This window comes from Morone saxatilis, unplaced genomic scaffold (assembly GCF_004916995.1).
Source record: "Morone saxatilis isolate NCDOM2014 unplaced genomic scaffold, NCSU_SB_2.0 Contig18, whole genome shotgun sequence".
NCBI classification, from domain to species: domain Eukaryota; kingdom Metazoa; phylum Chordata; class Actinopteri; family Moronidae; genus Morone; species Morone saxatilis.
In genome coordinates this window covers 7,606,308-7,616,591 of record NW_023339740.1, presented here as the reverse complement: position 1 = coordinate 7,616,591, position 10,284 = coordinate 7,606,308, and the positions used below count along the sequence as shown (strand labels likewise).

The 10,284-nt window shown below is 40.9% G+C and overlaps 1 protein-coding gene across 1 annotated transcript in view; it reads right to left on the bottom strand.

Moving 5' to 3' along the window:
* The window catches only part of tafa4b (TAFA chemokine like family member 4b), a 30,779-nt gene extending 22,148 nt beyond the window's left edge, over positions 1-8,631 (bottom strand). The window contains exons 1-2 of the mRNA XM_035662172.1: positions 8,485-8,631; positions 7,261-7,376 (exon numbers count right to left, since the gene is read on the bottom strand). Coding sequence (XP_035518065.1) covers positions 7,261-7,375 — 115 coding nt within the window. The 5' untranslated portion in view covers position 7,376; positions 8,485-8,631. The remainder of the gene's footprint in view (positions 1-7,260; positions 7,377-8,484) is intronic.
* Between the last annotated feature and the right edge of the window lie 1,653 nt (positions 8,632-10,284).

Sequence of the window (10,284 nt, the reverse complement as noted above, 5' to 3'; positions counted from 1 at the left end):
TTGATTAGATCTATGGTTTAATTTCCTCCGGATTATTCCAGCAACTAGATAACGGAGGTGGTGCCCCATTTACGAGTGTATTATTAATCTTCAGTGGTTAATTATCTTTATTATTAAGTGTATGTCCTACACCTAAATCCTTTTGAGTTCTGACCAGAACTCATTGCTGTATATATAAACACATATATACATATATAGAATGTGTGTGTGTGTGTGTGTGTGTGTGTGTGTGTGTGTCACACAGCCCTACATTTTTTATCTCTGTGTATATGTGTTGGCTACTTCTCATTTGTGTGTCTGTGTTCCTGAAAGTCATAATTCGTACAAGGATAATTGCTTTTCACCTGACTCCTCCAACACACAAACAGTGTCTAATCTCCCTTGATTATGTTCACACTTCCCCCGGGACCTTGGTCTGGTTAATTATAACATTGTCTTGACAGTAATGGGACAGAAGGGCACACTTAACTTAAAGTAAATTTTAAGACAAAGCTCTCTGCCTGGTGGCAAAACACGTCCTTATGTGTGTGATGTCACTAAAAGAATATGTTTTAAACAGAATTACTTTGTTCAGTCAAATTGTTTCAAATCTCTCCCTTGTATATCTTCACTTACTAAGGGAAATGTGTTTTTTAAACATGCTAGTCTCCACGTGCTAAAAGATAAATGTGGCTTCATAACAATAAAAAGAACTTGAAGAGACTCAGTCTCAGGCATCTGCTGCTCAGTGTGTTGAAGTATGGTCTGTTCAGATAAAATACAACAGCATAAGGATCCTGTGAGGATAATGTGTGAATAGGCTTATGTTGTATGTTAATCTATGCTAATGTTACATTTCACTCAGCACATTAAACCGATGAATCTCTTAGGATGAGGGTTTTGTAAGCACCTGGAGGAAGATGCGACGACCACAAATGTTGGGGAAAATGTTTAGTATATCTAATCTTTGCTTATGGCTTCTGAACAGATTCCAGCTGCCTTATCTTTGCTTTCAAAGCTTGTTGTGCACTCCTGAGAGTCTCTGGCACCGTTTTCCAAGCACAGCAAACCCTCATGGCGACATTGGTACCTATAAGCCTCTTTACAACCCTGGAAAAACCTTGGTTATACTGTACCATAAGCCCAGATTTCATTTATGTACGTGACTTTACCCAGACTCCCAAACTTTTCATGCTCAGCTGAATGAGCTTTGCAGGCAGACACAAAATTACACACACACACACACACACACACACACCCACACACACAGCTGTAAACACACAAACACAAGTGCCCACAAAGCGCACACACACTCTGCAGAGGGTTCCATTTCTGCAGGCCATGGCCCCTCTCATCCTTTCTGATTTAAAGTTTGTTTGTTCTCTTCTCCAGAGAGCCCCATCAATGATCCCAGGCTCTCTGAGGGCGCCCCTCCGCTATCATCCCTCCACTTTCATTTCCCTCACTCCTCTGTCTCAGGCTCTCCTGAGGCTGGAGCAGCTGCCGGATTACCCCCGCACACACACATGCACACACAAACACATAATGCCTCTATCCAACCTAAAATATAATAAAATAGAATAGAGCTCAATGGGACAAGAACTATCAATGTTGCTGCAATTCTAACAGCAATAAGCACAATGAAAGCACTGATTAACAATGTGGAAAAAAAAAAAGAAAGTCTAATTCAAACACAATCAAACTGCCTTTGTTTTAATCCGACGTGTGCCCTCATTATTATTATTCTGCACTGAGAATTAATTCCACTGTTAATGCAGCGTGGGGACTGGGTAAGACTGGTCAATGGGCTGCCCCCATCTCGGAAATAAGAAGCTTGTTAGTGAGAAGGAAAGAGAGAGAGGGAGTAACACAGGAGGAGGAGAAGTGGTGTCACAGGCAGCAGAGAGAACAAAGAGCGGCTGGCCTCCTGCTGGTATAATGAGGTCAGAAGGTTCACAGGTCTCCTCTCTTTATTGCCTACATCAGACCTGGGCCAGGCCAGTTTGTATTTTAAAACTGTAAAGCTCTGAGGGTGTGTGAGCAGTGGAAGATAAACCCACCAGAACTTTATTTATGTTGCTTTGCAGGCTAATTTAAAATCTGAAATATATATAAGTATGGGGTAAATTCAGGCTGGTGTATGAGGAATGCCTACAGGCTTGTCTCAAAGTGACTTTCTGTTTAACAGGTTGGAGGTTGGAGGTTTTTGGAGTACAATTGAAACTTAATGAAAAAAGAGAGTCCAAGGTGCTCTTTAAGCAAATATTTTAAAAGCATTACTTTCATGGTAATTTCAAAAGGACTCTCAAAACATCTTCAGTGTACATCGGATATTGCCTTCATCAGGGAGCAGCACAATAAACCGCATGCAGAAATACACTGATGATGATTTGTTGCCTTGGAATAAAAAGATGAGTAAAATATGACAAACTTGGTTCTTTTTGCAGTCAGCTAAATATTTCTGAAATGTCATCAAATCACTTTCACACTTTTCACAATTTAACGACTTCAGTAAGATTTATATCAGCCAGACAAGTTCAAGTCAATCATATGCAGCTATTAGAGTTGTCTTATTCTCCACTTTGCTGCGTGTGAGGCCACTTGATTTCTGAGTGTGAGTGCAGACATGATAACTAGCTGTGTGTGCATTTAAAACCCCCAAAAATGACTCATTCCTTCAGACCTGAATAATGAGCTACATTCAACTTATCACATTATATCTCAAAATATTGATTTGTTTATCCTCAGTGCAAAAAATCCAATAAAGGTGAGGTGGCAAGTTTATATGTGGTGTCACAGAATTGTGAGTAAAGAATAAAACTATAGTGTGTGTCTTAGTTACATTTGTGTTTTATAGCAATGACATCCTGATCGTCTCTGGCATTTTCTCCCATGCAGACAAAAGTTTCATCATACTGCCCCAATGTTCTGGAGATCCAAACACTTATTTCTGAAATATGTTAAAAGTAGGTGGATACATCAATATTAAATTACTGTATGTGATATGTTTGTGTGCTTGTGGGCCTAAGCAAATATCTTTCAAGGAACAGCACAGATATAAATTGTACCCTTGAGCATCCAAGGTATGTAATCAATCAATAGAGGTTATAGAGCCATACAGAGTTTACAGCCAAAATCTATTTCATGTGGGAGAAATGAACTCAAAATCCACCAACTCTTGTTGCCCGGAAACCAGAGGTGTAAAGCAATGTCTGGTCTTTATAGCAAACATTCTTGCAAGACTCTCATATTGTAATATGAATCATTTTAGTGCATGGTACACACATGTTTGGGGTGAATTACAGCACATAGATGTGGTTGGAGTTGCATTTCATATTCAGTTTAACAAGCCTATGAGCCTACGGCCACACTAGCAGCTATGTGAGTCTGTATCATGGACTGTATGGTCTATACGTAGGCAAAGCGGCACTTTGGGCTGAATTATGCTGATGTTTAGGTGAAACAGACCAATATCCGTTAGCGTAACTAAAAGGGAAAGTCATCAAAATTGTCTCAGTTTACACATTGGTGCAAAAATTTGATTTGTGTGTTTCATTCATAACATGTGTTTTGTGATCCGTGCAGCCATACAATCATACTAAAAAAATTGTCAACAGGTGTCATAAAAGAAACGTACGTATCACTGAGAAGTGAGTTTTTCAGCAACGAAAGCTAAAGTTGGGTCAATATCTAGTAGTAACCAAAACCAAAAATAATGAATCGAGTCCCAGACATCAGAAATGTTGTGTGGAGTGCAGACTGAAGTATTAGAGCTTGACTGTGAGCCCTCTCATTTTGGTCTTCCTCCACCAACCACACATTCAGAGCTTTGCTGCCTCTCACTCCTCATCTACTTAAGATTCATGTGTTGAGCAGTCAGCTTCCAGCTATATTCACATAATAACAGTGTATCTAATGTCTCAATGTTGCCTTTAAACCATTCTGTTATGGCCATCTCAATGTAATAGAGCCCAGCACACGCTGAGATGAAAAGACTTCTCAAGCATGGCTAAATGCTTCTATTCCCGCAGCAGGCAAAGGGAGTTGTGGGTGTTGGGGAGGGGGTGGGTGAGGGGGGCAACAGTAGCAGGGCAGCAAACAGACCAAGCTACCTTGAACTGATGGGTTAGTCAGGCGATTGATGTAGTCTGACAGACACAGGCAAGCAGGAGCATTGTGCAATTTATCAAAAAGCTGTGTCTTTCCCCTGTCAATACCCGACAAGCATGTCCACGGCTATGAAAGGCCAAATATCTAGCAAATCTGTCGGAGACGGCAAAGTCGACGTAGAGGGGACATGCTGCGTCTGTGTAGGAACACACTGGTAAGTTTCAAGAGAGCGAGATTACAGTGATCGGTTGTGGAACAAGGTGGGACACCATGTCAAACATCTTCCCATATCCTCTCTAATACAAATCAACATATTTACATATTGCACCAAGTTGTTGAATCACCTAATGTTATTATTTCTATCCCTTCCTCCTCTCTTTCTTTATTTGACCTCTTAGATCACTCATTGCCCTTCTTTCCCCTCCTCCACTTTGCTCCATCTCCCCCTCACCCTGATCCTACACAGCCCATCAATCCTCCTGACATTATCAGTGTTTAACAGGCCCACAGGCTTTATGCTAATTATCATAACAGGTTGCTGGTACGGCTGAGTACTCCTGCGCAACAAATCTATCCCCAGTAAAACCTGCTCTCTAAGACCTTGTTTTTTAAGGAGACATCTTATAAGCAGCCTCAGATAACAACACACTGACTGGTGTACAGAATGCTCAAATATAAACATGCATGGACGCACATGCACACAGTTGTGGCTACAACAAGCTTGCTTACATGAGTGTGACAGTAGCCCTTTTCATGCAGAAAGAGCTCTGTATGGTTTTCCACACATGACCCAAGAAGGGCACAAGAGGACCTGCTAACACTCCATAAATTCATGAAGAAATGTGTATTTCTGGAGATATCATTTGAGATCAACAATGCATTGAACCAAAAATGGGTTGGTTTGCTAGGCATGCTATAACAAGCTGTGGAAAGCTGCCATACAAACTATTAGTTTTGCATGGAAGTATATCCCTTCTGCAAGCTAGTGACTGAACTGCTGGTTGCAGATAATCCAATTTCAAACATTCAAACAAGAAAAGAAAAAAGGGCATATGAGAATTTCAGTGCTCTAGATTTAATTGTCAAAATACAGGAGAATGTTACTTAAAGCTGTAAGAGCACAACTGATCATTTCACCAGCAAAGTTGTTGGATTACCCTCACAGCTCCTGGAATGCAATTTATTGTGTGACCTGCTTATGAATTGTGCCGTGTAATTGTTATGAAATACAGTAAAAGAACAAATTAATAGAATTGAAGATTATATGAGTGTGCTGAAGTATTTGTTGCTGCATGTTTGGCAATATATTTCATAATTTTCTACACAGCACTGTTCTATTTGTGAGAGGACCAACTGTGAAAATGGCAGAGAGAGTAATGAATAGATTAGCTGATCATTTTTGTGTGCTGAATGTTTGAGTGTTGAAACGTGGACCTGGAGAGGGGAAAGCTCCTTCCTGTGAGATTTTTCAAGAAATGTTTTTTATTCATATATATTTATTAAGATGTATCCAGTACTTGCTATCTGCAGGTGAGAAAAAAAGTTAACAAAAATCTTTTTTTTTCCCCAACACATGTGCTGAAAATATAGACACATTATAATTGTAAGCAGGAACAGGTTAAGTGGTTCATTCTATATTTTTTATTCGCATGAGAGTGCTGTCAGAAAATAACAAGAAAGCAAATGTTATTTTTGTCCACATTTATTTTGAGTGACAACTATCAGTCATATTATATCTGTATTGTTAGCTGACATTCATTTCATCCATTCCCATTATACATTTGTTTTTTAAGTGAGTGTCTGTAAAAAGATAGATTGCCTCTGAGAATAACACTGAGTAAATCAGACTAAGATAAGAAAAAACATATAGTTCTAGAGGAACATTTTTTGACCTCTAGAGCCACCATGTGGCAGCAACTGGTACATCACCATGGATTAAACAAACACCCCACTGACCTGCCAACAAAACAGCAGCAAAAACACAGAAAACTTATCTAGCAGTCATAACGTACAGCCAATTATTTTTCAGCCTCAAACCGCTGTCATGTTGGTATTCACAGCCAACAAGTCCTAAACTTCCACCAATTAGAGTAAATCTTCTAATAAAAAGCACCAGTCAGTTGGGGAACGAGTCATCTTGTTTCACAGCGAGAGTGAAATAAGAAGGGGGCAGGCACCCATCCTGACCTTCACTATACACAGGGCCTGCAATTAGTAGTGTCCCTGCCGTAAGCAGGCTGCCTCCTCTCCGTCAAAAGGAAACTAATGCAATCACTCACTGCACAGACTGGATGCTGGTAGCATTTCTGTGGCACATAAAGGTCACCTTGCAAAACACGAGCAGTGAGAGTGTAGGAACCAATAGATAATTAAGGAAATTGTCATAATTAAGTGTGAGGAAGAGGTGACTTGGGAGGTTGTCGCCAACGAGTCCAGGCACAATAATGCTGTGACTCAGCACAACTGTCCCTGTAGCCAGCCCCTATGAAATATTAATAAGACTGTGTTGGTCATTTTTTGGTTGGGGGGAGTGGCATGTCTCCATGACTTATGGAAATTAAAGACAGAGAATAGATTTAGCTTGTGGGCCTCTATTAAGTCACGGCTGGCTATGGTTTCTATCTTTTTTTCATGGATTGCTCAGGGAATAAGTGAAGTGGTGCTTTGGTTGAAGGGGGTACTGCAGAGCTATGCATATTAATGTAGGCATTGGCAATTATGAGCCTGAGGATTACAAGTCATGAGCCTTCATGGCCTCTTCCACGTGAGGCATAGACTCTATTTTACAGCAACCTTAAACCACTAGGAATCAGGATGCTTGAGAACTACATCTGCTGGATGTCTGCAACCACTCTGAATAGATCAGATCGCACCCACACTGATGTATTTGTGTTGACAGTCCCTGACAGCTTAAGTGCCATTTGTATCTGTACAGGCTCGATCAGTCAAACAGGGGTGTGTTTGCATCAAAGCCAAAAACGAGGTCTCGTCTAGATTACATTACGTCATACTAAGGGACAGAGTAAATTGTCCCCGCTCAGGCCCCTCCTCCTGGATCGGGATGACTCAGTCAGCGACATGCTCAGGGAACATGTGTTGTACCTTTGCAGTGACAGTGTAATTAACCTCTCATAGTGTTGGAAGAGGGGTTCGGAGCAAGACCTGGTGTACCTGTCGGTCCCCGATGGTTACGGCTGCCAGCGGACACCGGGTCAACACAGAGCATCACCAAGGCAACGAGGAAGGCCACCTGCAAAGGCCAAGCTGACCTCCCCCACAGTTTCATCCTGAGAGACATAGAGAGGAGAGAGAGGGGCAAAGAGGGGAGAGGAGGAGGAAGAGGGCAAGAGAAGAGGTTAGAACCTGTCCCCCCATAAAAGACGGGGCAGAATAGCACACCAACATAAAAATATTGCTTTTTGAACAAGTAGAAACAATGTGAGAGGTGAGTTGGCAAAGGTCAATGGAAAAAATTACAAGCCAGAGAGAAATATTCTTCCAGCATAGATACACATACTGTGGATATAACTACCTCACCAGCGCTACTGCTATGCTACCAGCATCCTTTTATAGCTATTCGCATCACATTAGGATAAACTCCTGGCAGCAGTCAATTACAAAAAAGTAGACTTCATGAGTCATGACAGGTTACAAAAAAAATATTAGGCTCAGCCCAGAAATAATACTATGTGGATTAGGACCATTACTAATTTTTATCTATAATAATGATTTTGATCTGTGATCATTCTGTAGATTATATTCTTGATTCATCGAATGTTAACAGTGATAATCATCCATCACATCACTTGTCTTTGTTTCAGTCCAAAACTATAATATATTCTGTTATATGACAAAGAAGAGCTGCAAATTCTCACATTTCAGCAGTGAACAGTAAGCATTTTTCAGAAAAATAACTGAAACAATCAATTGTCAATTATCAAAAACAGTTGCGGAGTCATTTTCTATTGATCGTTTGAGCTCTGTTGCGGTTTAGATGTTGATATGGCTGAAACCAATAGATGCCTAATGGATTTAATCGCTCAACCAGAAAATTAATAGACAACAATTGTGATAATAGATTCATTGTTTAAGTTAAACAATTGCTGGTGCTAAGCCTTAAAATGTGTAAATCTGCTACTTTTCTCTGTTTTATATTCACACAAATCCAATATCTTACTAAATAAACTGTTAGTTTTGAACTATTGCAACTGTTGGTTGGACAACACAAGAAATTTGGAGATGTTAACTTGACTTCTCAGGACTCGTGGTGAGCATTTTATAGACAATAATTTGAAAAATAAATGTCTTAATTAATGATAGTTGCAGCACAAGATGTTTTTTTCTTGGGTTGATCTTTCCTGCCATGATGTGCATCTGCGCAGGATGACGTCTCACCTGTTGGTTGTCTCTGTCTTCTTTGATCTCTCTTCCACTCAGTAGCTCCTCTATGGACAGGGTGTACAGGCCATGGCTGCATTCACTCACACCTCAGCTCGTCTTCCTCTTCCTCCTGCCTCTCCTCTTCCTCACCTCAAACAGATGAAGCCCCTGGAGAGACGAGGTACAAAGACACTCAGTCGGAGAGGCCAGCCTGCCTTGGGGTTCCTCAGTGGCCTCCAATGGCATGTATTAAGGCCCACACACACACACACACACACACACACACACACACAAAGATACACACAGATACACACACGCAAGGGTAGAGATGTGAAGGCCTAGATTCTGTCAGATCCATTGTTTACAATAGGTTCACCTACCCCCAGGCTGAATGTGATCCCCACTCTAGACATCACACACAGCACTCCCTCTCTATCTCTCACAAACATTCACACACCCATACTCCCTCATACATCATGTACATACACACACAGATGGACACACTAAAACAGTGTACATAACAGTAAAACTTTATTTGATTCCAAAATGTGTGTACATAAGAAAAACCTGCAGAATAGCCTCATAGCTAAAACATTCACCGGTAATAAATCAGATGATGAAAAAGCCATAAACACAAATTGATGCACACACACACACACACACAGACACACACACACACAGTACATTTGCACAGTGTTTGCAAGGTAAATTCAAACACTGTCGGAGGACAGTAGGAGAGACTCCCTAATTACAGCTGAGTGACAGCTTCTGATGCGTGTGCACTTCTACACAGTCTCGCACACACAGAGTAAATTACCATCCCACCATAAGAGTGTGTCAACACACCTCTCTTGACAAAGGGACTAACTCTGCAATCTAAATGAAAGACAACAGATTCACATTAATAACAAAATGTTCTCCCCTCCTCGAAACCTTCATTATTCATCATGACTCATTGATATGCAGCTCCGTCGCCTGCTATGCTCAGGAACTTCCTGGGAATGTGTCAGCTCCAACCAAGCCTGATACCTCCGCTCAGCCATCAGTGTAGAACCACTGCCCCCTGGTGGGGAATAGACTGACAGCAATAGGCAGGAGTAAGTCAAAGATAGAGAAGAGACACCTCAGGAGCAAGCACTTGTTTCTAACAGAAAAACGAGCAGGGTGATGAAAGTGAGACAAAGATAATGGCCGCTGTTTGTGTCTTCCAAAACAACATCAAGGAGTGACATAGGTCAGAGAGAAAAAGATCATAAGGAAGAACAGAGAGAAGGTGAGATAATGAGAGAAAATGAAAAGGGGATGAAAGGAAAGAGAGAGGAGAAAAAAGCAAGAATTGTAGGCGCTGTGAGGGAATTTTAAACAAACATATACTGGATAATATATTATGTTAGCAGAATATTACACAGACTGCAAAAAGTAGGTTGTATGTTTGATTGTGTATACTTGCATATGCACTCTGCAGAGGAAGTGGAATGCAAATGCAGATGTCAAAACCATCCAGTACAGTGGAGTAAAGTGTCAAACCCAGAGTGGCATGCACAGTATTTATATATTTGTGTAAATTTGCATTTGTGTGTTTGTGTGTAGCATGTATAACTGTGTCAGTGTATGTGTCTGTCTGTTTCATTACAGTACAGTATGCAAGGTGCATGTGCTGTGTGTGCAGTGTGATTATGGATGCCGCATGGCAGCACAGTAGCCCACTTCTTATTCTCTTTTTAAAGGTTGGGCTATGGCACACATTTTTATCAGCTTTGTTCTCTGATACACTCATTAAAAGAGCACAATAGTGCATGCATGTGTGTGTGTGTG